General features: G+C 43.3%; 2 protein-coding genes across 2 annotated transcripts in view; both read right to left on the reverse strand.

Annotated features, from left to right (window-relative positions):
• The window catches only part of RIPK1 (receptor interacting serine/threonine kinase 1), a 37,524-nt gene extending 32,229 nt beyond the window's left edge, over nt 1-5,295 (reverse strand). Inside the window, exon 1 of the mRNA XM_038391020.2 lies at nt 4,989-5,295. The gene's annotated coding sequence lies outside the window, so the exon portion shown is untranslated. The remainder of the gene's footprint in view (nt 1-4,988) is intronic.
• A 12,103-nt stretch (nt 5,296-17,398) lies between these two features.
• NQO2 (N-ribosyldihydronicotinamide:quinone reductase 2) overlaps nt 17,399-27,113 on the reverse strand; it is a 78,046-nt gene continuing 68,331 nt past the window's right edge. The window contains 4 exon segments of the mRNA XM_043508393.1: nt 17,399-19,824; nt 19,939-20,844; nt 21,870-21,971; nt 26,317-26,415. Of these exon segments, the coding sequence (XP_043364328.1) occupies nt 20,671-20,844; nt 21,870-21,971; nt 26,317-26,415 (375 nt within the window). The 3' untranslated portion in view covers nt 17,399-19,824; nt 19,939-20,670.

Raw genomic sequence — 27,113 nt, forward strand, 5'->3', positions numbered from 1 at the left:
TCCATAGCAACTGGCCTGCCTTTGAATAGGGAACCTGGAGGAGGAACTGTTTTGACTGGAGAGCTAGAAAAACCCATCTTGAACTGGAAACTAAGGGAGGGTAAAGGGAGTAAACTTGGGGGAAAAAGAAGAAGGGAGAATGTGTGGCTGCACCTAGTACCTGCTCTTCTGTCAAAGGACCCATGCTTGAACTCATCATTCCCTGAGTGCCCACCAGCAGGGTGCTGCTGGATTGACATGGAATCCTGAGGGAGAGCCTATGGCTCAAGAAGAGAAGGGAGAACATATCTACATCAGATTCTTCTCTTATCACCTGTCACTACTTTGAAAGGATATAGTTTCAGTTAGTTGGAGAGCTATCCTACAAGCAAGGAAACTCGGGCAATGGCTGCATTCAGATGGACAGAAGGTAAGCCCCTACCATACATGGCTATCAGTTTGGTACATGGGCTAGGCTATATGGTATGCATGTCATTGATCTCATAAGGGAGCTGTGAGGCTTAACTAAACTTATAAAACACTTTAAGATCCTTAAATAAAAGGTCCTGCTATATGAAGACAAAGTATTTGTATTGTATATTTCTGACACCTAAATCTATCTATCATACACTAACTGCTCTTACCCTACCCTAAATCTTCCTCAGTCTGGATTTTCACACTTGTGAAGATAATCTCATGGGACTGAAAGTCAAGATCTGAGTTCTATTCCAAGCTCTGCCCCAGACCTTGGGCAAGTGCGGCTGGCAGTGTTGATAACGCTTGATTTTATTGCAAGTCTTGTGACACTTTTAGTGTCCTTTCTTAAGGTGTGGTAAAAATGAGAAAGTAAGCAAGAAATAAGAAAGATAGATCATGGGCTAATGTGATTACATGAAAATCTCAGCTTTCATTTTAAAAATAAAAATAGTGCCTAGCCCTGGTGGTTGCAGAGAAAAGCTTGAAAATGTGACCCATACAGACTCAAACAAGAAGGCAAATAGGAAGTTAATTTTGGAATCTTTTTAAAGCCATATCTTTTTGGGGGGTAGGGAGCAGGAAGCTAGCCCTGACTCATGCCTTCTGAACATTTAAGGTTGGCAATATTGCGTCTTTGCCTCAGTTCCCCATGTATGAAATGAAGATGCTGCCCTACCACATACAGGTGTTGGAAGGCTAAACTTGTTGAAGTCAGATGTAATATCATTTTAAAGTTTTACTTCAATGAATGTAAAGGGAGGAGAATAGCAAAGTGTGTAGCTTAAAAAAAACCCAACACCCTGAGAAAACTGGAATCCTTTCACTGAAATGAAAGAAATGCCATATAATGTAAACATGGGACTAAATGCATTTTAAAATCTATAAACACATAACATTAAGATCCTAACTCAGTGACAATATATGAGTAGACCTAAAAATACAGTTCTAAATACACAAACACTATTCGTGGTCTTATATTACCAAGAAATGAATTCATGCCCTCAGGGTTGTTTTTTTCCTTCTACAACAGAACAATTAATACTTAACGTGATGCAGGGAATGCAATTCCCTGTGCTATTTCATAGCCCGACTTTCAAAATGTATATACACAAGTGCACACCTACTGTAACTTGCCTCTCTAAATCAGACATTTGCACATGCAATTGGTCAAGTACATATCATTTCTCATCCACATAGCCAGTATGCACATGCAAGAACTGCATGTACATTTTTGAAAATCAGGCCTTTAAAACTACACCAATTCTGTTGAAATTTGGAATTACTGTTATATTAAGCACTGTAAAACTTCCTGAGTGAAGACAGTTTTTGCCTCAAATAGCTTACAATCTAAGGCCCTGATCCTGTCCCAAATCACTTATGAATGTAAGTAATTGCAGGTCAGCAAATAGTCAGGTTGATAAAATAAACACTGGACATATATTTTTGAATATCAACAATCCTAAATGTTGAAACAGGACTCATATGAAATTGTAAGAGTGAAATACAACTTGATTGAGGGCCCACACTAACTAGGGTCCAAATTCTGCAAAGTGCTGAGGCCTTCTTGCAATGGGAGTCCAGGGCACTCAGTGTCTCATGGGAGATACTTAACACCTTTTGGGATTACACACACATGATCAGATCCTAAAAGGTATGTGGACACCTAATTCCCATTGATTTCAATAGGAGTTAGACACCTAAATACCTTTTTGAGGATGTGGATTTAAATTAGACTTTTGCCAGCATCTATATTGAATTAATTTCAGCCCAAGGAAGCAAAATTCCGGGAGAAATAAATGAGTTACATTAAAAACCCCAATGCTACAATACTTCATAAGGTGGACATGCAAGTTATACGTTTAGGTGTTGCTGTACAAGAAGTAATGCTTCATAACTGTAAGATTATTTTTCTGTAAACCCAGTTCCTTGTTTTACAACTCAGTATAGTTGTCCTCCTCTCAGTCTGAACTCTACTTCTTATCTCCTCCCCCCTGAGATGACGTGCACAATGTCCTCCTCATAGGGATTCTCACTGGTGCTATGGTCAGTGGTGAGTGATCTATTTTCTGTTAGGACAACAGTATACTGAGCCTTTTAAAACGTAAGATCCAAAGCTAAAATTTTTTGTCAGCAAAGCAGTTATTTGGTTGTTCAAGTCACTACTTAAGCTTCAATTCTGATTTTTTTTAAATGACAGTTTTCATATAACTAATCTGAAACCTCATAAAGAATGTACTAGATGTAGATTAGAGCTCATTATGTTGAAGGATTTCTGGTGTTTTCTTGGCATATGTCAATTATTCTACTTTCTAGTGAAATCACCAGAAGTGAATAACCACTCAAGCTTATTCAACACTAAAAGAAAAATAGTAATTCTCTGTTTCCTGGGGAGCACTAGTGACTTCCTTATTTCATAAATTGAAGGTCCTCCAGTCTTGCTTGGGTCATGTGGGTGGAATGGCGGCGGTACCTTCATGTGGCCTTAATTTTACCACAAATCAGGGCCTGTTACATCTCCCTTTGAGTGTCTTATCCTGAGGTCCACACGTCACTGTGCTCTGCCCCAACCCTTCAGGGGATTAACCATGTTTTATGTTTCATTAGTGTCCTGCACCCATTTCTTGAAATGTTGAATAAGTGTGGTTGCCAACTTTCTATTGGCAGAAAACCAAACTCCCCTGCCCTGACCCTTTTCCGAGGCCTCGCCCTGCTCGCTCCATCCCCCTCCCTCATTGTTCATTTTCACTGGGCGGGGGTTGGGGTTGGGGGGGGGGGGGAGAGGCAGTGAAGGCTCCAGCTGCAGATATGGGCTCTGGAGGTGGGGCTGGGGGTTGGGTGCAGGAGAGGGTAAAGGCTCCAGCTGCGGGTGTGGGCTCTGGGGTGGAGCCTGGTATGAAGGTTTGGGGTGCAGGAGGGGATGTGGGCTCTGGGTGGCGCTTACTTCAGGGGCTCCAGGGAAGCTGCCGGCATCTCCCTCCGGCTCCTTAGCAGAGGCGCGAGCACATACCTCTCTGTGCTGCCTGTGCCTGCAGGCACCGCCCCCTCACCTCCCACTGGCCATGGTTCCTGGCCAATGGGAGCAGCAGAGCTGGTGCTGGGGATAGGGGCAGCGCACAGAGCCTGTGGCCTTCCCTCTGCCTAGGAGCCAGAGGGAGATCCTGGCAGCTTCCTGGGAGTTGCGTGGAGCCGGGTAGTGCTGCTGACCGGACTTTTAACGGCCTGACCAGAGATGCCGGGTTCCTTTTCGACCCGGCGTTGTGGTCGAAAACCAGACACCTGGCAGCCCTATAAATGAGGGCCCTTTTTACCAAAACCCAGGTAGGCCGTACACGTAACAAATGCCAGGAGAGCGGGGGCAGGGGTGAAAATTCTCTCTCCTTCCTCCTTCCACCCTGGGCGTGGGAATGGGGTATGGAAATCCCCACTGCTCTCCCAGCCAGGGAGGATGAGCAGACAGATCCCTGTGCTGGCAGCAGGCCGGGGCTGGGACGAGAAGAGATTTAAAAATCCTCTTCCTCTACTACTGCCTTGTGCAGACCGAGACCGTCACCGAAAGGAAGCAGTGAAGGAGGCAGCCCAGTGGCTGAGATTATTTATGAAATATGCCCGTCGCTGTCCGGGCAAACAGCCCCCGGCAAGGCGTCGGGAACTCTTTCCTCGCATCCCACCGGCATTCGCACAGAAAGCCCCGGCTCTGGTCCGGGACCAAGGTACCAAGTGGGGGAGGCTCCCCCGTGCGCACGGTCCCCTTCAGTCCCGCACAGCAGAGCCGCACCGGTCGGAGCCACTCCTGGGCGAGGTGGCTGTTGGAGAGACCGTCTCCTCTCCTGCCGACCCGCTTCCCCACTGGAGCCAGCCGCTTTAAAGGAGCCCCAGGGCATGCCAGGCAGCTGTCTGGCGCTAAGGCCCGTCTGACGGGGGCCGGGGGAGGATCCGCCTTACTCCTTCGGCTGGCGGTCGGTGGGCCGGTTTTTCAAGCCCTGGCAGCACACCAGAAAAAGCAAGTCAATGGAGGGATCTGGACACAGCAATCGCGTCTGAAAACCTCCTGTGACAGGAGCGGATGCGTTGGCAAACTTTCGCTCTTGCATAAATAGTATACAAGGTATTTACCATAGTCTAGGAGGCTGAACTGCGCTGGGAGCTGGAGCGGGGACATAGAAGGCTTGTTCCACCATTAGCATTTGGTAAGAGATTGCAAAAAAAAAAAAAAAAAAAAATCGGCCTTTACAACATGGGGTTGAGAAACTGAAACTAACTCTCCCTCTTTGGCAATAGCAAAGGAAGTCCGCTGAAGAAAGACAATCGAAGAATCACGTATGTCCCCTCCTCTCCCATTTCATCACCCCAACGTCCTTGATATTCATATTATTACACCCTAACACATGCAGTATGTATACCCAAACGTCCCGGAAAATAAAAGGGAAGCGGGTTCCAGGCAGACCTACGTGTAACTCAATGAACCTGTAGAAACAAACCAACAAAAATCTAGTCCCGGGTTAAAGACGCACAGAGTGAAAGTGCTCTCTTACCTGCCTGTGCACGGAGCACTAGCTCCAGGAAGATCGAGCCACTGCTGTCTGGCTTCAGCTCTTTTTTATCAAGCCTGGGTTGATTCCTTCTCTCTGACGCCGGCTTCCCCCCCCCCGCCAGCCCACTTTGCAGTGGGAGGAGTCAAGTGAAACCACATCAACAAAACCGGATCCCCAGCTACGTACATGCCAGCAGGCTGGGGAAGAGAGGAGGAGCCCTGCACAAGCTAATGGAAAACGGTACCATTCTTATAGGACTCTCTAGCTGCTCTAGTTTCAAAGATTAAGTTCTGCTCTGACTTACAGACTGCGAAGCCACATTGAAGTCAGTGGGTAAAATGGTGTACTGACAGTCCCAAAAGATCAAAAATCATAAGACTGCCTGTTCCAGACCTTTCAGAGTAGCAGCCGTGTTAGTCTGTATTCGCAAAAAGAAAAGGAGTACTTGTGGCACCTTAGAGACTAACAAATTTATTGGAGCATAAGCTTTCGTGAGCTACAGCTCACTTCATCGGATGCATTTGGTGGAAAAAACAGAGGAGAGATTTATATATACACACACACACACACACACACACACACACACACACACACACACACACACAGAACATGAAACAATGGGTTTATCATACACACTGTAAGGAGAGTGATCACTTAAGATAAGCCATCACCAACAGCGGGGGGGGGGGGGGAGGAGGAAAACCTTTCATGGTGACAAGCAGGTAGGCTAATTCCAGCAGTTAACAAGAATATCAGAGGAACAGTGGGGGGTGGGGTGGGAGGGAGAAATACCATGGGGAAATAGTTTTACTTTGTGTAATGACTCATCCATTCCCAGTCTCTATTCAAGCCTAAGTTAATTGTATCCAGTTTGCAAATTAATTCCAATTCAGCAGTCTCTCCTTGGAGTCTGTTTTTGAAGCTTTTTTGTTGAAGTATAGCCACTCTTAGGTCTGTGATCGAGTGACCAGAGAGATTGAAGTGTTCTCCAGCTGGTTTTTGAATGTTATAATTCTTGACGTCTGATTTGTGTCCATTCATTCTTTTACGTAGAGACTGTCCAGTTTGGCCAATGTACATGGCAGAGGGGCATTGCTGGCACATGATGGCATATATCACATTGGTAGATGCGCAGGTGAACGAGCCTCTGATAGTGTGGCTGATGTGATTAGGCCCTATGATGGTATCCCCTGAATAGATATGTGGACAGAGTTGGCAACGGGCTTTGTTGCAAGGATAGGTTCCTGGGTTAGTGGTTCTGTTGTGTGGTGTGTGGTTGCTGGTGAGTATTTGCTTCAGATTGGGGGGCTGTCTGTAAGCAAGGACTGGTCTGTCTCCCAAGATCTGAGAGAGCGATGGCTCGTCCTTCAGGATAGGTTGTAGATCCTTGATGATGCGTTGGAGAGGTTTTAGTTGGGGGCTGAAGGTGATGGCTAGTGGCGTTCTGTTGTTTTCTTTGTTGGGCCTGTCCTGTAGTAGGTGACTTCTGGGTACTCTTCTGGCTCTGTCAATCTGTTTCTTCACTTCAGCAGGTGGGTATTGTAGTTGTAGGAATGCATGATAGAGATCTTGTAGGTGTTTGTCTCTGTCTGAGGGGTTGGAGCAAATGCGGTTATATCGTAGCGCTTGGCTGTAGACAATGGATCGAGTGGTATGATCTGGATGAAAGCTAGAGGCATGTAGGTAGGAATAGCGGTCAGTAGGTTTCCGATATAGGGTGGTGTTTATGTGACCATCGCTTATTAGCACCGTAGTGTCCAGGAAGTGGATCTCTTGTGTGGACTGGTCCAGGCTGAGGTTGATGGTGGGATGGAAATTGTTGAAATCATGGTGGAATTCCTCAAGGGCTTCTTTTCCATGGGTCCAGATGATGAAGATGTCATCAATGTAGCGCAAGTAGAGTAGGGGCATTAGGGGACAAGAGCTGAGGAAGCGTTGTTCTAAGTCAGCCATAAAAATGTTCGCATACTGTGGGGCCATGCGGGTACCCATCGCAGTGCCGCTTATTTGAGGGTATACATTGTCACCAAATGTGAAATAGTTATGGGTCAGGGCAAAGTCACAAAGTTCTGCCACCAGGTTAGCCGTGACAGTATCGGGGATACTGTTCCTGACGGCTTGTAGTCCATCTTTGTGTGGAATGTTGGTGTAGAGGGCTTCTACATCCATAGTGGCTAGGATGGTGTTTTTAGGAAGATCACCAATGGACTGTAGTTTCCTCAGGAAATCGGTGGTGTCTCGAAGATAGCTGGGAGTGCTGGTAACGAAGGGCCTGAGGAGGGAGTCTACATAGCCAGACAATCCTGCTGTCAGGGTGCCAATGCCTGAGATGATGGGGCGTCCAGGATTTCCAGGTTTATGGATCTTGGGTAGCAGATAGAATACCCCAGGTCAGGGCTCCAGGGATGTGTCTGTGCGGATTTGTTCTTGTGCTTTTTCAGGGAGTTTCTTGAGCAAATGCTGTAGTTTCTTTTGGTAACTCTCAGTGGGATCAGAGGGTAATGGCTTGTAGAAAGTGGTGTTGGAGAGCTGCCTAGTAGCCTCTTGTTCATACTCCGACCTATTCATGATGACGACAGCACCTCCTTTGTCAGCCTTTTTGATTATGATGTCAGAGTTGTTTCTGAGGCTGTGGATGGCACTGTGTTCTGCATGGCTGAGGTTATGGGGTAAGCGATGCTGCTTTTCCACAATTTCAGCTCGTGCACGTCGGCGGAAGCAGTCTATGTAGAAATCCAGGCTGCTGTTTCGACCTTCAGGAGGAGTCCACCCAGAATCCTTCTTTTTGTAGTGTTGGCAGGAAGGTCTCTGTGGGTTAATATGTTGGTCAGAGGTGTGTTGGAAATATTCCTTGAGTCTGAGACGTCGAAAATAGGATTCTAGGCCACCACAGAACTGTATCATGTTCGTGGGGGTGGAGGGGCAAAAGGAGAGGCCCCGAGATAGGACAGATTCTTCCGCTGGGCTAAGAGTATAGTTGGATAGATTAACAATATTGCTGTGTGGGTTACGGGAACCATTGTTGTGGTCCCTTGTGGCATATAGTAGTTTAGATAGCTTAGTGTCCTTTTTTCTTTTGTAGAGAAGCAAAGTGTGTTTTGTAAATGGCTTGTCTAGTTTTTGTAAAGTCCAGCCACGAGGAAGTTTGTGTGGAAGGTTGGTGATGGCTTATCTTAAGTGATCACTCTCCTTACAGTGTGTATGATAAACCCATTGTTTCATGTTCTCTGTGTGTGTGTATATAAATCTCTCCTCTGTTTTTTCCACCAAATGCATCCGATGAAGTGAGCTGTAGCTCACGAAAGCTTATGCTCTAATAAATTTGTTAGTCTCTAAGGTGCCACAAGTACTCCTTTTCTTTTTGTTCCAGACCTGAAGAAGAGCTGTTGGTAGCTCAAAAGCTTGTCTCTTTCCTCACCAGAAGTTGGTCTAATAAAAGATATTACTTCACCCACCTTGTCTCCCCTTGCCATGAGATTTCTTTTTTTAAAGGATTTCCAGAGGTTTGTTGATTTGCTATAGCCCTTGTTTGCATTGCAGTTAACCTTATGTTAGCAATACACAAGATAAATTAACGGGGGGTCCACCCTGTAGCTCAGAGTGCAGTGGCCCCCTCATTGTGCAGCAGGAATAGAGGTGCATTGCTGTGTGAACACAGAACGTGTTAAGGGGAAAAATCATGGTTGAACACAGATTAAATCTCCAGTGAAGACAAAGCCTTAATTTTGCTCATGGTGCTGTAGAGAGCTTCATCCAGTAGTGAGGCACCTGCTGTGGTGAGGTACCTGTTGCAACCTATGGTGCTGACCTTGGGCAAGTCAGTTAATCTCTGTGGCTCAGTCTCCATGTGCACAGAATACTTTCATAGATACTAAGGTCAGAAGGGACCATTCTGATCATCTAGTCCGACCTCCTGCACAGCGCAGGCCACAGAATGTCACCCACCCACTCCTATGAAAAACCTCACCCATGTCTGAGCTATTGAAGTCCTTAAATCATGGTTCAAAACGTCAAGGAGCAGAGAACCCTCCCTCCAGTCAACCATGCCCCATGCTACAGAGGAAGGCAAAAAAACCTCCAGGGCCTCTCCAATCTGCCCTGGAGGAAAATTCCTTCCCAACCCCAAATATGGCAATCAGCTAAACCCTGAGCACATGGGCAAGATTCACCAGCCAGATACCCAGGAAAGAATTTTCTATAGTAAACCAGATCCCATCCATCTAATATCCCATCTCAGGGGATTTGGCCTATTTACCCTGAATATTTAAAGATCAATTACTTACCAAAATCCCATTATCCCATCATACCATCTCCTCCATAAACTTATCAAGTAGAATCTTAAAACCAGATAGATGTTTTGCCCCCACTGCTTCCCTTGGAAGGCTATTCCAAAACTTCACTCCTCTGATGGTTAGAAACCTTCATCTAATTTTAAGTCTAAACTACCTGGTGGCCAGTTTATACGCATTTGTTCTTGTGTCCACATTGGTGCTGAGCTTAAATAATTCCTCTCCCTCTCCTGTATTTATCCCTCTGATATATTTATAGAGAGCAATCATATCTCCCCTCAACCTTCTTTTAGTTAGGCTAAACAAGCCAAGCTCCTTCAGTCTCCTTTCATAAGACAAGTTTTCCATTCCTCGGATCATCCTAGTAGCCCTTCTCTGCACCTGCTCCAGCTTGAATTCATCCTTTTTAAAACATGGGAGACCAGAACTGCACACAGTATTCTAGGTGAGGTCTCACCAGTGCCTTGTATAACGGTACTAAAACCTCCTTATCCCTACTGGAAATGCCTCTCCTGATGCATCCCAAAACCGCATTAGCTTTTTTTACAGCCATATCACATTGGCAGCTCAGAGTCATCCTATGATCAACCAATACTCCAAGGTCCTTCTCCTCTTCCGTTACTTCTAATTGATGCGTCCCCAACTTATAACTAAAATTCTTGTTATTAATCCCTAAATGCAATACCTTACACTTCTCACTATTAAATTTCATCTTATTACTATTACTCCAGTTTACAAGGTCATCCAGATCCTCCTGTATAATATCCCGATCCTTCTCCGAATTGGCAATACCTCCCAGCTTTGTATCATCTGCAAACTTTATTAGCACACTCCCACTTTTTGTGCCAAGGTCAGTAATAAAAAGATTAAAGAAGATTGGTCCCAAAACCGATCCCTGAGGAACTCCACTGGTAACCTCCCTCCAACCTGACAGTTCGCCTTTCAGTAGGACCCATTGCAGTCTCCCCTTTAACCAATTCCTTATCCACCTTTTGATGTTCATATTGATCACCATCTTCTCCAATTTAACTAATAATTCCCCATGTGGCACGGTATCAAATGCCTTACTGAAATCTAGGTAAATTAGATCCACTGCATTTCCTTTATCTAAAAAATCTGTTACCCGTTCAAAAAAGGAGATTAGTTTGGTTTGGCACGATCTACCTTTTGTAAAACCATGTTGTATTTTGTCCCATTTACCATTGACTTCAATGTCCTTAACTAATTTCTCCTTCAAAATTTTTTCCAGGACCTTGCATACTACAGATGTCAAACTAACTGGCCTGTAGTTACCCGGATCACTTTTTTTTCCTTTCTTAAAAATAGGAACTATATTAGCAATTCTCCAATCATTCGGTACTATTCCTGAGTTTACAGATTCATTAAAAATTCTTGCTAATGGGCTTGCAATTTCAGGTGCCAATTCCTTTAATATTCTTGGATGAAGATTATCTGGGCCCCCCGATTTAGTCCCATTAAGCTGTTTCAGTTTCGCTTCTACCTCTGATATGGTAATATCTACCTCTATATCCTTCTTCCCATTTGTCATGCTACCATTATCCCCAAGATCCTCTTTAGCCTTATTAAAGACTGAGGCAAAGTACTTGTTTAGATATTGGGCCATGCCTAGATTATCTTTAACCTCCGCTCCATCCTCAGTGTTAAGCGGCCCCACTTCTTCCTTCTTAGTTTTCTTCTTATTTATATGGCTATAGAACCTTTTACTATTGGTTTTAATTCCCTTTGCAAGGTCCAACTCTACTCGACTTTTAGCCTCTCTCACTTTATCCCTACATCTTCTGACCTCAATTAGGTAGCTTTCCTTGCTGATCCCTCCCATCTTCCACTCCCTGTATGCTTTCTGCTTCTTCATAATCACCTCTCTAAGATGCTTGGTCTACAACTCCTTCCTATGAATTTTTTCCCCTTTCTTGGGATACAGGCTTCCGATAGCTTCTGCAGTTTTGATTTAAAGTAATCCCAGGCCTCCTCTACCTTTAGATCCAGAAGTTCTTCAGTCCAATCCACTTCCCTAACTAATTTCCTTAATTTTTGAAAGTCAGCCCTTTTGAAATCAAAAACCCTAGTTGCAGATTTATTTTTGTTTAATCCTTCCATTTAGTTTGAACTGAATTAGCTCATGATCACTTGAGCCAAGATTGTCCCCTACAACCATTTCTTCTATGAGGTCCTCGCTACTCACCAAAATTAAATCTAAAATGGCATCCCCTCTAGTCGGTTCAGCAACTACTTGATGAAGGAATCCATCAGCTATCGCATCTAGGAAAATCTGGGCCCTGTTATTATTACTAGCACTGGTCCTCCAGTCTATATCTGGGAAGTTAAAGTCTCCTATGATCACGCAGTTTCCAGTAGTATTTACTTTATTAAAGACATTAAAAAGGGCTCTATCCATATCCAAATTAGATCCCGGAGGTCTATAGCACACCCCAAGCACTATCGTAGGAGAAGCTTTACTAGTTTTCTTCCCCAATGTAATTTTTGCCCAGACGGACTCTGTCTTATCCATTGCATCGCTTCTTATGTCTTTACATTCTACCTCATCATTGATGTACAATGCTACTCCACCCCCTTTACCTTTGTTTCTGTCTTTCCTAAACAGCACATACCCTTCAATACCTGTAGTCCAGTCATGACTACTATTCCACCATGTTTCTGTTATCCCTATAATATCTGGTTTCACTTCCTGCACCAGTAGCTCTAGTTCCTCCATTTTGTTACCTAGACTCCTCGCATTGGTGTACAAACATCTTAATTTTTGCTGTTTGGACTCGCTCACATTTTGTACCCTATTAGGCACAGTCATTCTACAGTCAGTATAACCTATTAGACTGGTATCCACACTGCCCTCGCTCCTTATATACATTCTCCTACCCACGGCTGTATCCTTTCTTACTTCATCTTCTTCCCTCTCAATGCTAAAATCTGGCGTGGAGATTTTCTGGACATCTCCCATCCATCTCCCCCCAATTCCTAGTTTAAAGCTCTCTTTATCAGTTGTGCCAGCCTCCATCCTAGAAGTCTATTTCCTTCCCTACTCAGATGAAGTCCATCCCGAGAGAACTGACCTCTGTCCGTGAATGCCTCCCAGTGGCCATACATCCCAAAGCCCTCCTTTATAGCACCACTGCCTAAGCCATCTGTTGACAGACATAATCTTGTCAGACCTTTGTTGCCCTTCTCTAGGAACAGGAAGGATCCTGCTAAAGATCACCTGAGCCTCAATTTCCTTAAGTGTCTTCCCCAGCCTAGCATAGTCTCCCTTGATACTTTCCAGCGAGAATCTGGCTGTATCATTTGTTCCCACATGAAGGATAATTAGGGGATTCTTTCCCGCTCCCTTTAGGATCCTTTTCAACCTCAGGTCTACATCCCGTATCTTAGCACCCGGAAGACAGCACACCCTTCTATTCTCAGGATCAGCTCTAGTTACAGGCCTGTCTATTCTTCTCAATAAAGAGTCCCTGATCACATAGACCTGCCTTTTCCTGGTGACGGTGCTATTCTCCAATCTCTCCCCTGTTCCCTCTGGCTGCAAGTTCTTTCCATTCCTATTTTCCCTTACAATCCTCTTCAACCCATCCTGTATCCTCCTGGGGCTCATATTTAGTGTAATCTCCCTTGACTCTTCCCCTTTTCCTATAGGACTAGCCTCTCTTCTTCCTTACCCTTCCACCTTCAACAAGTACCTGCTGAGCCCCTTCTTCATTTTCCAACTCTGCAAACCTGTTCCTAAGCTCTATTTCTCCTTCACTAGCCCGTCTTTTTCTCTGCCTGGTTCTTTGAGTCACATGTTTCCACTGACCACTTTCCTCATCCAGTCTCTCCTCAAAATTCCCCAGCCCTGCTTCCATCTGTGAGTCTGAGCTTTTCCCTTTAGATACCTCATATCTTTGCTCCATCATCTGTTCAAACCCCTTCCTAAACTCAACCAGACTTTCCACCTGCATCTCCAAACCTCGGATCTTTTCCTCCATCAGCTCTATCAGATGACGTTTCATGCAGAAAAAACTCTTACCGGTTCCCCCCTCCAGGATCATGTACATAACACAGCTTCCACATCCAGTCATCCTCAATGTGTCTTTCACTACAGGAGTCACTCCCACAGCTGCCTCTGTATCTGTCATCTCCTTCCCACCTAAATCCTGTTAATCTGGGAAACACAAGCCACACCAAAAAGACCACACACCCCCCAGCAAAAGCAAACCCCAAACAAGCACCACAAGCCAAACTCCCCTTGCAAACTCCCACTCAAACTCCCCTGTTTAGAGCTCTGTTTGCTAGCTCCTGTGCCGCTGCAGCTTTCCTACCTCACAGATTAAGTTCCCTCTAAACTACGTGGGTGTGCAACTGCCTATTAAGCCCCACACAGGGGCTCAGTTCCGCAGCTGTGGGAGAGGCGCCTCTCACGCAGCATGGACCTGCCGTGGCCGGGGGAGAGGCACCACTTCCACCACCACCACCTTCAGCCTCGGGGCTGCTGCGGGGGGAGAGAGAGCTGCGGGGAGTCCTGTAGCAGCCTGCATCTCCAACCCCTCATCTCTGGCCCCACCCCAGAGCTTGCACCCCCAGCTGGAACCCTCTCCAAACCCCTCGGCCCCACCTCCACCACATGAATTTTGTTATGTGCACCAATATGGAGGTGATGTGTGACATAACAAAATTCATTCCGCACATGCGTGGAAAAAATAAGAGGGAACACTGCATCACAGGGACGCCTGCGAGGATAGTCACTCAAGTTTGTGAGGCATTCCAACGCTACGGCAATTGGGACCAGGTAAGTAGCGTGGGGGTCAAGGAGATGAAAGGTCTGTCGACAACCAAGTATAGCTGAACTTTAAGAAGCGTCAAAGTTCTGCTGGTGAATCTGGTGGAGTTTATCAGTTCCTTGTAGGGGAAATAGTTGGCAACAAATAAGTTGACACACAGTTTTCATGATGAAAGCGGAGATACTCAATTCCAGGAACTAAATAGCTTCTGTTCAAGGAAATTTAGTTCACCCAGTACTTGTAAAATAGCTATGTATGCATCAGAATCTCTAAAGAATACTTTGACACAGAAATTCTATAAAAAGAAAAGGAGTACTTGTGGCACCTTAGAGACTAACAAATTTATTAGAGCATAAGCTTTCGTGAGCTACAGCTCACTTCATCAGATGCATTTCGATGCATCCGATGAAGTGAGCTGTAGCTCACGAAAGCTTATGCTCTAATAAATTTGTTAGTCTCTAAGGTGCCACAAGTACTCCTTTTCTTTTTGCGAATACAGACTAACACGGCTGCTACTCTGAAACCAGAAATTCTATAGTGAGCTGTTAACTGTTTCTCTGAACAACAAAAATATTAAGTACCAAAGAATATGCACTAAAGCATCTGAATTTCCATCTTCAGTTGGTGTTGTACTAAACTACAGTACAGACTAGATACCCATTCTCATGATTTAAGAAACATAGTCATCATCTTAAAGAGGAAATTCCCAGACCTGGAAATAAGGCTTCACAGCTGCCCTGGGCTTTCTCTAGGATGAATACAAGGCTGCTGGTTCCCTCAATGGCCTTGAAATATCTGTAGGCAAAACTTTTATACTTTGCTTGCCTGGCCAGGATTTGGCAAAGGGGAATTGAACGGTTCTCTCTGCCACTGTTTGTTATGGCTGACTTAACTTAAAAGTAGTACCTGCTCTCTTTCCCCCCCACTCCCCCCCCCCCCCAAAAAAAAGCTGACAGTTTTGAACTCCTTTTCTTAAGGAGATAACTAGCATTGTATTTTAACAATATTTTGAGAGAACTGCACTGTCAAACTGAAATTTGATTCTCTCTAATCTGTAGAGTTAATACAAGTCTTGTTTTCATAGATTCCAAGGCCAGAAGGGACCATTGTGATCATCTAGCCTGATCTCCTGTATAACACAGACCATCAAATATCCCCAAAATAATTTCTAGAGCAGACTTTTGCAGTTCAACTGATTGGTGGGTCTAGGCATTCTCAGATGGAATAGGCCATTATTAATACAAGCTAATTATTGATAGCCATTCTAGCAAATCGTGAGACATCATGGATATAGTTACCAAATTCTGATTCAGAGTACAGTAACTTGGTTAAGATTGCTTTTAAAAAGGTTGAATGAAATCCTCACTCCACTGATTTCAGTGGCAAAAATCCTAGACTTCAATACGCCAGGAATTCATCCATATTTGCCGCTTTACAGAGCAATGTGAAGGGAGAGGCTGACGTCGTGGGGGGGGAGGGGAAAGAGAATTTCAATCTCCTAACTGATAGAAAAGAAATTATTAATCTATCCTGTATATAACCAGGAAATGGTTTAATCTGGAGTTCTCTCCAATCAAACAACTTTCAAAATAATGCAGGGTAATACTATACATCAGTGCATGTACTGTAATCTGTTTATATAAAAAAGTGTCTGCACCTTTATTATTATAGCTAGATTATCTATGTTCAAAAAGTACCTAATTGATCTAATTCTACACCCTTTTGCAATTTGACTACCTATAGCCAATTACTTGACTACACTTGCAGTTCAAAAATATTTGAGTGCAAATAGCTGCGCATAGTCAGCTTTAGTCAAAGGGAAAGCAGTGCAACATAAAAAGGAGACCTACATACCATCATTTCAGAGAAGTAATCTCATAGCATTCACCTTACATAAGTCTGCTTCCAAAGTATGCACTCAAGACTATCTGTATTTATATTGTGGCTGTTTACAAACTAAAGGCACTCTATACATAACCCCACTTGTCTCTAGCAGTTTTATACTGGTTTTTCTATACTGTCCTGTACTTTTCTTATCTTTGTCTTGGATACCTCCTTCCAGGTGTCCATGGAGGCACCTCTTAATTGTACCAGGACTTATTAGTCATACATCTTGTTTCTGTCAGATTATGTATTTGTTTGAGCCAAGAGCAGAATTCAGCTGTGCAAAGTGTTATGGGCTACACCTTAGTGTGAGTGAACAAGTGTGAACAGCATTCTGGGAAAAGCATAGTACAGAGTACAGGTGTGCAACTTAGCATAACTACCCAGCAATCATACATAAGAATGGCCATACTGGGTCAGACCAAAGGCCCAGCTAGCCCAGAATCCTGTCTTCCAACAGTGGCCAATGCCAAGTGCCCCAGAGGGAAGGAACAGAACAGGGGATAGGTAATCGTCAAGTGATCCATCGCCCATTCCCAGTTTCTGGCACACATAGAATCATAGAATATCAGGGTTGGAAGGGACCCCAGAAGGTCATCTAGTCCAACCCCCTGCTCAAAGCAGGACCAAGTCCCAGTTAAATCATCCTAGCCAGGGCTTTGTCAAGCCTGACCTTAAAAACCTCTAAGGAAGGAGATTCTACCACCTCCCTAGGTAACGCATTCCAGTGTTTCACCACCCTCTTAGTGAAAAAGTTTTTCCTAATATCCAATCTAAACCTCCCCCATTGCAACTTGAGACCATTACTCCTCGTTCTGTCATCTGCTACCATTGAGAACAGTCTAGAGCCATCCTCTTTGAAACCCCCTTTCAGGTAGTTGAAAGCAGCTATCAAATCCCCCCTCATTCTTCTCTTCTGCAGACTAAACAATCCCAGCTCCCTCAGCCTCTCCTCGTAAGTCATGTGCTCTAGACCCCTAATCATTTTTGTTGCCCACACAGAGGCTAGGGACACCATCCTTGCCCATGCTGGCTAATAGTCACTGATGGACCTATCCTCCATGAATTTATCTGGTTCTTTTTTGAACCCTGTTACAGTCTTAGCCTTCACAACATCCTCTGACAAAGAGTTCCACAGGTTGACTGTGTGTTGTGTGAAGAAATATTGCCTTTTGTTTGTTTTAAACCTGCTGCTCATTAATTTCATTGGGTGACCCCTAGTTCTTGTGTTTATGAGGAGGAATAAATAGCACTTCCTTGTTTGTTTTTCTCCACACCAGTCATGATTTTGTAGATTTCTATCATATCCCCCCTTAGTCGACTCTTTTCCAAGCTGAAAAGTCCTAGTCTTATTAATCTCTCCTCATATGGAAGTGATTCCATACCCCCTTATAGTTTTTGTTGCACTTTTCTGAACCTTTTCCAATTCCAATTTTTTATTTATTTATTTGAGATGGGGCAACCACATCTGCACACAGTATTAAAGGTGTGGGCCTACCATGGATTTATACCTGATAAGGTGTACAATATTAATGTTTGTGCATATAATACATATTATGCACAACCTGCACACAGGCTACCAAATACAAACATTAGAGTGAAGCTGGGTGTAGGAAGGCTAATGTATTTAATCTTTAAAATAGGAATGAGAAGGACCAGAATCATGGATGATTTTTTCATCTAATACAGAAATTTAAACTTACGAGCTGAACCAATAAAGATAAAATAAATAGTTACTATTTTTTAGCAGAAATTGCCCTATCACTTCAATGTCCTTATGGGCTGTCCTGAGAAATCGGTAATGTAAAAAACCAAGAAAGGAATATATTGTAGAGGATATTATATGCTTCCCTCCTCCCACATGTCAGTGGTCCTTGGATTAATGATCAGACAATGTACATTTCTATTTTACTCCATGTCTTGAAGACCACATTTCACACTCAATTTGTAATATTTGTAGGCCCACATCTTTTATCAGAAATATTTAGAGAAGTAATTGGATTAAGGGATACAAGATATGTTAGACAACCAAGAGAAATTACTAACATATCAGTAAAGAGGACTGTCAAGCTGACTGCAGTGACTCAAGAGCGTGACGGTTAAGAACCAAGACACAAACCCCTAATTGGCTGTGAGCTCTAAATTTAGATTTCACCAACTAAGTATCAGTCAGTCTCCTTGGATACTCGGATCTGACTCACCACCCAGGTAAGCTTGCCTTTGTGATAGGTGGTCCCTTATATCAAGTATCACAGCAATATTCAGGTTACTCCTAGTCCCAAAGGACCAATCACTTACCCCAGGTCAATCGCATCTTCGATCTCACACCAGAGATGATGCTTGTAGCCAATCCCACACTAGTCTGTTTTGGAGTCAATGGGGTTTCCCTCTTGGAGAGGACATAACACCTTTGGATGCAGGTAATAAGTATTAAAGTGGCAAATGTATTCCCTGCTTGTGAAGTCATAAGTGTCCTACAACTGTGGCAAAGACTCAGGAATTTTATTTAATGCAACTGAACCAGAAACTTTAGTCAAATAAGTAAAAATAGTATCCCTTAAAGCCAGAATTTTCAGAAGAGCTCAACCGCCATCACTGGGAAGAGCCTTTCAGAAGAGCTCAGTACCTAACATGTTGAGTTTTTAAAAAAAATCTGGCCACTTAATTTTGGTACCTAGTGTGGAGCTGAGCTCTCCTGATTGCTGATATGGCTCTATATTGCTCTCTCTTCCCGGCACAGTTCCTTCTAGAACCTTCAAGACCCCCTTATGCCTGGCATCCTGACACTTTTTTTTTTAAAGTGTATGTGTATCCTGACAATAAGCATCATAGGAGACTGATTAGCAATTTTGTGGAATTAATCCCATGTACCTTCCTCACAAATACTCTTAGCTAGAATTTCCAAGCATCTGCATTGTGCTGTTATAAAATTTAAGAGATGTGACTAAATTTACCCTGACTGCAGTCTAGCAATTCCTGTGGACTTTAGTGATTATAGGAGCAAGACTTCTCTGTATACATCCTCTTAATTTTTTTGTGCAGAATACTCATTTGTCTTCTGAATAACATCTTTGATCAAGTCTGTAAACAAACAATGAGGATTTTTATTTTGAAAAAGTAAATATGCATGGACAGCAACTGCATTTGTATCTTACTATGTCCACCTTCTTCAGTCTGAACATGAATTTAGGTGACTGGAAACATTGTAATCTGGTATCTACATCTTGCACACAAAAAAACAGGTAAACATTCATAAAGAAGTATAATAGTATGTTTAACAGTATGTTAAGGTTGTGACCACGACTGATCAAAGCCAGGAAATACACAATTAAGCATGAAACATACCATATATCCTACCACAAAAAATTCATCAGTTACTTCCCAGAGCCAAATTATCCCACTGAAGTCCATGACAAAATTCCCAAACATTAAGAGCCAACCCACGCCTACAGGTGTATCCTATTAGGCATTGACCCACACTTGGACAGTGGCCACAGCAGGTGTAGCGGTCAATGTGCCTCACCAAGCCAGCCACAGTCCCCAGGGGAAGCACATTTGCTGCTACAGTATGTAGGGGGACGTACATGAGGCATTCAACTCCAGGGCTGAATAGCTCTGCTGATTAGTGTGAGGGGCTAAAGCAATTGCCCTTGATTCCTCTCTCTTCCTAATGGGGTGGCTAGTGGCAGCGTAAGTGGGGACCAGTCCTTGAACTCAGAAAAAAATATACATTAAAATGTATGAGGAGGCAAAAATGGCAGGGGGCTTCACATACCCTTCCTTGTGTACACACAGACCAATGCAATGGTGAAGGCACCAGTGTTGTATATTCATACTTCACTTTGAATTTGCTTCATTTATTGGCATCTGAAACTGTCTTAAAGCTTTGTTAGTCTAAATTTAGACTAAATTTGTTAGTCTCTAAGGTGCCACAAGTACTCCTTTTCTTTTTGCGAATACAGACTAACACGGCTGCTACTCTGAAACCTGTCTTAAAGCTGCTTTACTATAGTTCAGTTGTAAATAATCTTATGAATTTAGGAACCGACACATATATCTGTTTTGGTATTGAAGGTTAAGGCTGGCTATAGTTCTCATGTAACCTAAATTACTGCATATCCTATATACTCAAACTATACAATAATTCAAATGCAGACAAAACTTGCTTAAGAGAGCAGAGTTGACTGATAACTGGCTGTGACAAATCTTATTTATCACAGCATATTTCCAGGTCAATTTAACAAAAATGGCAGCTGGTGCACAAAAATGTTTGAAGTAAATCTGGCAATATCTTTCAGTGTTTTGCAGGTCACCTGCGTCTTAGGGCAATAGCCATTATCTGTGATTCAATCCTATCCTTGTATGAACAGGCACTACTCTGTTTTTAAAAAAAAAACAAAACAAAAACCTGGTTGTATACTAGGCACTAATATTTACTAGTTAGGGGGCCATGTCACACACACCAAGGAGCTGCACCACTCATATTACACTGTACTCCTAAGGAGACAGGAAGATCGAGGCCATATTGCTAACTGAGCTATTACCAATTGGCTGTCTTTGGTGTAATACAATCCAGCAAGTTTATGAGACTGATATTATGCATTGTGACTTCCCCCCTATACATGGTAAGGTACAGCATGAGGGAAAGAGAAAAGATACAACTGAGGCAATTCCTGTCCCTTCCCCGCCCCCATATCTCTCTAGTGTTGTGCCTGAACATTACTTAAAATACAACTCAGGAGTGCAGTTTATAGGCTTTTCCTCCCAGATAGTCTTCAGTCGCTGTGCCCAGGAGGTCAGCATCTCCTTTCTTTTCTCTTCTGTCACGTACTCAGGAGCAAAGCAGATCTGAGGAGCAAGGACTTTGAAACCACAGAAGTGCATTATACCATGCTGGATTCAAAGGACAAGAGACATGTCAGAAAATGGTTCAACTCCATTTTTGCTACAGTTAAAGAATTCAGATTTTTAAAATATTTCTCCTACCCCATGTGGGGCATGTTTTCTTTGATCAAACAGCATTGCTTTAAACTATCCATGTGAAAGGACAAAAGGATGCGGGAATGTACCTTTGCAACCACTCTTGTGGATAAGTGTTGAAGGCTAGCCTATGATGCTTCTGAGTTTGATTAGTGTATGTTGTTCCCCAGTTCCTGGAACAGTTTTGAAGTGCTATTGAAGCTATACAACTTTCCCTTTCAACTGTCATACGCTACCACGTTTGATGACTGAACATTTAGTATACTATTGACTCTTCTTGGATTGTTCCTGAATGAAATTCATGTTTCATCCCTGTACTTCTAAATTTGTTTTAGGCACTTCTGAATCTAGTTGAGTCATGCGATTCTGATTCACACAGTTCTGAATGAATTTTAATGCCCTCTGAGTGAGCTAAATTCACTAACCTTCCTCCTTTCTGAACTTCTGGATATATTTATGATTAGCCACCTTTTCCATTAGTTGCCTTTAAATGATGCAGCCAAATGGGTTTAGTTATGTTAATGAGTCCGCCTAGCTAGAAACTGCAGAAGAGTTTGTTAGAAGATGGAAGTGTTTCTGGAAGATCTAGGCCAAGTGATTCAACTAGTTTGTCAGCAGGTAGATGTCGCAGCACACCATGCCAGCCACACAAAGATTTCCCAACAAGCTGGCTCTTCCCTAGTCATGCTATTACATGCAAATCTCTTCTTTAATTTTTTTTGTTTGCCCTAATAGTGGCAGAGAAACTGGAAAATATGAAACCTACAGTCTCAAATCAGAAGGAAAATAAAGACCTAACATTGCTCTTTCAAAATCGGATGGATTTTTTTTAAAAGGAATCATGATTTCTGGGGGGCCTGTCTCTTGACTTTTGAATGCTTGGAGTTGGCAGTACTATGAAGGTGCACCATTACTGAGCAAATATTCATATATTGTACCTGCATGGGCCACAGGAGATAGCGAATGTCACCACTGACACCTCCTTTTGAAAACATTTACTAATCTCTTCCATTGGTAAATGAAAGTAGGGCTAGTTTATTCTGTAATGAAGAAAATAAGATTTAGGCACATTTGTTGAAGAACAAGTGACCCGGTAGCTAAAAAGGACACTTCAGAAACACTAGATGAACTTGGCAGTACAGAGATGGATGAGGAAGCTGACCCCCTTTTGTGTCCTCCTCATACCCTGGCCTTTTCACACAGTACTACTTACTGCATCTCTGGTACACAGCATGTTGATATATGGAGTAGTAAAGTGTGTGAAAATAGCTCTGTGGGAAAACATACATAAAAATGCATGTTACTTGGGCCCTTAGCTTTTGCCATCTGTAAAATGGAGAAGATTCTTGCCCTTCCTTGTAAAGTGCTTTGAGATCTGTGGTTGGAAAAATTGAATGCTAAGTGTGTTTATGCTCCTCCCTCTACTTCAGATGAAAACTGCATCCTGTATATATAGTAGTCTTCATTTAAAGCTTCTCAGTTGCCTGAGAATAGATTAGCTGGGTATTTGTTATGTTCTTTAGGTGTATGCCTTGCACTAAGTATTTTACCAGACCCATGTTTCCTCAGATTCTACAACCATGGGATCTGACACAGATTTGTACCCAGCATCTAACTCTTATTTATGGCTGCCAAGAGAACCTTCCAAATGTGAACTGAACACAACGGATGCAGCAGCCTCGTTGTCCCAAATTTGCAAACAGGCCAAAATGACAGCTTTTAAAGGGTCTGATTCACCTGTGTTTGTCTCACTGGACTATTTCTGAAATCTAATAATGAAAACTTAAATGTTAGCATTGTTAAAATTATTAGCAAATTAAATAGTCAAGTAATCTACATATCATTGTGGGATATTGGATGTGAGGAATAAGAATCTTCAAATCTTCAGCTAATGACTAGCTATGCTATTCACAATGCCAAGAACAGCTCAAAAGTTATGAATTGGTGTCTGGACATGCCAATCTTGTTTGATTATAGGGTAGAGAGTTGAAAAGGGCAAAAGTGAATGGCTGAGACAGGAGGTCACAAAAATCCACACACATGAACCACAAATACTGAGCACTCCATTTATAAGACTCCAAATGAGGTTTTATAGCCAGAGCCCAACCTCTGGCATTAATCATGGAGCAGAAGTCTTTCTACCCAATTCACCGCTATTTGTTATAGATTATCTCAGTCTTCATGCCACAGTAAGGTGGCCCAGTTTGAACAATTCAGGGCTATGGACCAACTTAAACTGGTCACAGATTCTGATGACCTTGCCAGAGAGTGGGATATATTTGCATCAAATTATGAACTCATTTTTTATTAGGTGTTGAACACATGTCTAAGTTGAACGCAGAGGGGAGCCTATTGTACTGCATTCCACACACCTTTCTCAGGTTGGGAAGCTAACTGAATCCTCAAAGGACCATCAAGACTACTATTTACGGCTATCAGCTTTGTCACTCAACTACTTGTCTACTCCTATAGAACAATGAGCTCTCTATGCAGGTGGGACAAGTATGACTGGAGGAAGGTTTGGAGCACCCCAATGGAGCATATAATAGAGAGACAGAAGTCTATTTGCAGTCGGATACTGATCTGGATGCGGGGGGGAAGATGACCATCACCACATATAAGGAGGCTTTGCTGCAGAGCAGAGGGCAGGAAGGACTCTGCCCAGCCTGATCAGTGACGCACTTTGGACTCACAGAAAGGATGAGATCAGACATGGGGAGGCTGTGTCTCAGGACTTCTTATCTTTTCAAAGATCAGTAACTCTCTAATGTTTTGTTTCAGAGTAGCAGCCGTGTTAGTCTGTATTCGCAAAAAGAAAAGGAGTACCCGTGGCACCTTAGAGACTAACAAATTTATTAGAGCATAAGCTTTCGTGAGCTACAGCTCACTTCATCCGATGAAGTGAGCTGTAGCTCACGAAAGCTTATGCTCTAATAAATTTGTTAGTCTCTAAGGTGCCACGGGTACTCCTTTTCTTTTTTCTCTAATGTTTTAAGAGAAAAGTGATGGTGGTTAAGAAATTCCTTTGCTCAGCCTATGCTTCTTGCTTGCCTGCCACATGGTTCGTAGAGAGGTTAAACTAAAGCCCAGAGTGCTCGCAGCCTAGGTGAGGCTCTGGGAAAGCATTTGTAAAGTGACTGGAGGGATTGGGATGGCACCATCCTATATTCCAAGGAAGGGCATCGGACAAGAAGTCTGAGCCTGGGAGTGTGTCCTTGGGACCCAGAGCTAGAAACAGTGACTAGTTATGACCTAGACCCAGCTGGTTTGGACCAGGTGGGACGCAGAAATTAACCACTTATTACAGACTGACCATGCAATCTGGCCCCATGTCCCACTGTACTAATCTTCTTGAAATGCTAGATCCTTGTTCATTTCCTCACCCCACCTTCCTTCAGCTATGTGTGCACATTACTGGATTAAAAAAAAAATATTTTCTACCATGAAAGACTTTTTTTTTTTTTCTAGGTTTGCAATGGGTACAGGGTTTTTTCTTGCATGTAACTAATTATTGTACTCTTTAGTATTTCTTACTCTCTCTTGCCCATTAAACAATTTATTTTCATAGAATAGCAGGGAAAGGTAAAAGAAAAGACGCAAGCATTAGGGCTGACAAGTGTTAGTGCTTCACCTCTGTGCTTAATATGCAACAGCTGATTAAAATGAATGGTCTGTCACCAGTAACTATATCAAGCATTTCTTCCTGTTACACCAGAATTTTCTATTTTAAAAGGCAGAGACTGCTATAGCTGCTTATTGTATCTTCCAGATAGCTTACTAAGCATAGAGGGCTCCTGCAGGATCTGCGCTGGCTGCCTATTGGTCTCTAGGTAGAGATTAAAATGTTAGTTATGACCAATAAAGCACCAGGGCTTTATAGAATGGGCTGGGGACAGCCTACCTAAGGCGCTCTCTCTCTCTCTCTCTCTCTCTCTCTCTCTGCCATACTGCCAAAACTGTGCTTAGCAGGAGGGCTCAAGTTGAATCCTATTGTTGTAAAAGAGAGGGGCAGCTCGCAAGGCATTCTCGACAAGATCAAGTCTCTAGAACTTGCTTCCCCCATCCTTCTTGCTCTGATATTGGCAGCATTTGATGATCATTCAAGCATGCTGCAAAAGACACATTTGTGTTTTTGGAGAAGGCAAGGGTGTGCTTTCTAGACGATGGAGTGATGGAAAGGAGTTTTTATCGGTGGCAGGCTGGCTAAGTTCTTTCTGGAGTGATTATGTAATGCTGCTGAAATTTTGAATTGTGTGTGTGTGTGTGTGTGTGTGTGTGTGTGTGTTAGGGCACCTAAAGCCTAGTACAGGAGGATTTTTAGTTATTTTAAATAAATTGCATGCCCAAGAACGTACTACACACCCCAGAAAACAAATACATCATCCCTCCCCTTCTTCTGCAATCCACTTTCAGAAAAAACCTAACGTGAGGGTCCCAGCCAAGGCAGGAGGAGGAGAAGGGTGATAATAGCATATGGCTGAGGCTTGCACACATCTTGATAGTCCTATTTGCATCATCTTTCCCCCATGCATGCTTGTCCTAGGCAATATGGAAGGATCTGCCGGAGGATATTTGGTGAGTAGAGTCTGACCATTATATGAAATGGTGCAAAGCCTTTCGCTATACAGACACCCCTTTCTATTCCTAAACCACTACCAGGCCCCACTCCTACCCAAAATTAAACAAAAACCCTTCCCTACACAGAGTTTTTATTCTGAAAAGGTGGAAGTTCCCGAGACTCCATGATGTTGGCACTCATATACTAGAGGGCAGTATAAAACTCTAAGGTACAGAGAAGAAATTCGTTTTTTTAGGAAAAAAGAAAAGCAGTACTTGTGGCACCTTAGAGACTAACAAATTTATTAGAGCATAAGCTTTCGTGAGCTACAGCTCACTTCATCGGATGCAAGTGAGCTGTAGCTCACGAAAGCTTATGCTCTAATAAATTTGTTAGTCTCTAAGGTGCCACAAGTACTGCTTTTCTTTTTGCGAATACAGACTAACACGGCTGCTACTCTGAAACCTGTTTTTTTAGGAGGGATTTTGAATGATCACTGAGTGCCACTAAAAAGCTTAAATTTGTGCCACTAAAAAGCCTAAAACTCATTTATCCACTTAGATTAAAAATAAAATTACAGCATAGGAACAGACAAGAATTATACAAAAAAAATAAAGGAGTACTTGTGGCACCTTAGAGACTAACATTTATTTGAGCATAAGCTGAAGTGAGCTGTAGCTCACGAAAGCTTATGCTAAGATAAATTTGTTAGTCTCTAAGGTGCCACAAATACTCCTTTTCTTTTTTGTGAATACAGACTAACATGGCTGCTACTCTGAAACAAAAAAAATATTGTTCAGCCTCATGTAACAGTCCAGGGAACATACCTTGAGTAAGCCATCATCCTAACACTTCAGGAAACCGTGAGCAAATCCTTGGACCAAGACTCTGTCTATCCAGCCCTTCAGGATGGCAGGCATGCTGAACTGAAAAGCAAAACAAAAGCTCCTGTTAGTGAGATGTAATTGGTAGAGGTACACCATTTCCTTTGGCCTTGTTTCTATGCTAAGAACATCTTATCACCTTAATCAGTCAAGCCATTCACAGATCAAGCACAGTAAATAAAGCCTATAATTCAGAGAATGGAGGAACTATTTTTGCTTAGGGTTGTGGGGTTTTTTTTGTAATATTCTTTTGAAAAACGCCATGAGATCTCCAAATGTCCGTGAGTTTTCAGAATCTCTTACATCTCAACCAAAAGATGAGCCTTCTGACAGACACTGATTTCCTGATTCAGGGGGCAGAGGGGCTGTCAATAATTTTCTGTAGCACCTGGCTTATTTCATTTCTGCTATTGACTAGACCAGAGGTGAGCAAACTGGCCCGCGGTACCATCCTGCCTGGTTCTTGAGCTCCCAGGCTAGCCCCTGGCCCCTCCCCTGCTGTCCCCCCTCCCCTGTAGTTACGCGGGCAGCGCGGCTTGCGCCCACCCACCTCCCAGGCTTTCCAATAAGCCAGTCCTGCTGCTCTGAGTGGCATGGTAAGGGGGTGGGGGAGAGGGCTGGATAAGGGGCAGTGGGTCCCTGTGGGGCAGTCAGGGGACGGTTGGATGGGGCAGAGGTTCTGGGGGGGTGGGGCGGTCAGGGGACAAGGAACAGGGTGGGTTGGATGGGCGTGGGAGTCC

This window comes from Dermochelys coriacea, chromosome 2, assembly GCF_009764565.3.
Source record: "Dermochelys coriacea isolate rDerCor1 chromosome 2, rDerCor1.pri.v4, whole genome shotgun sequence".
In the NCBI taxonomy this organism is placed as follows: Eukaryota; Metazoa; Chordata; order Testudines; family Dermochelyidae; genus Dermochelys; species Dermochelys coriacea.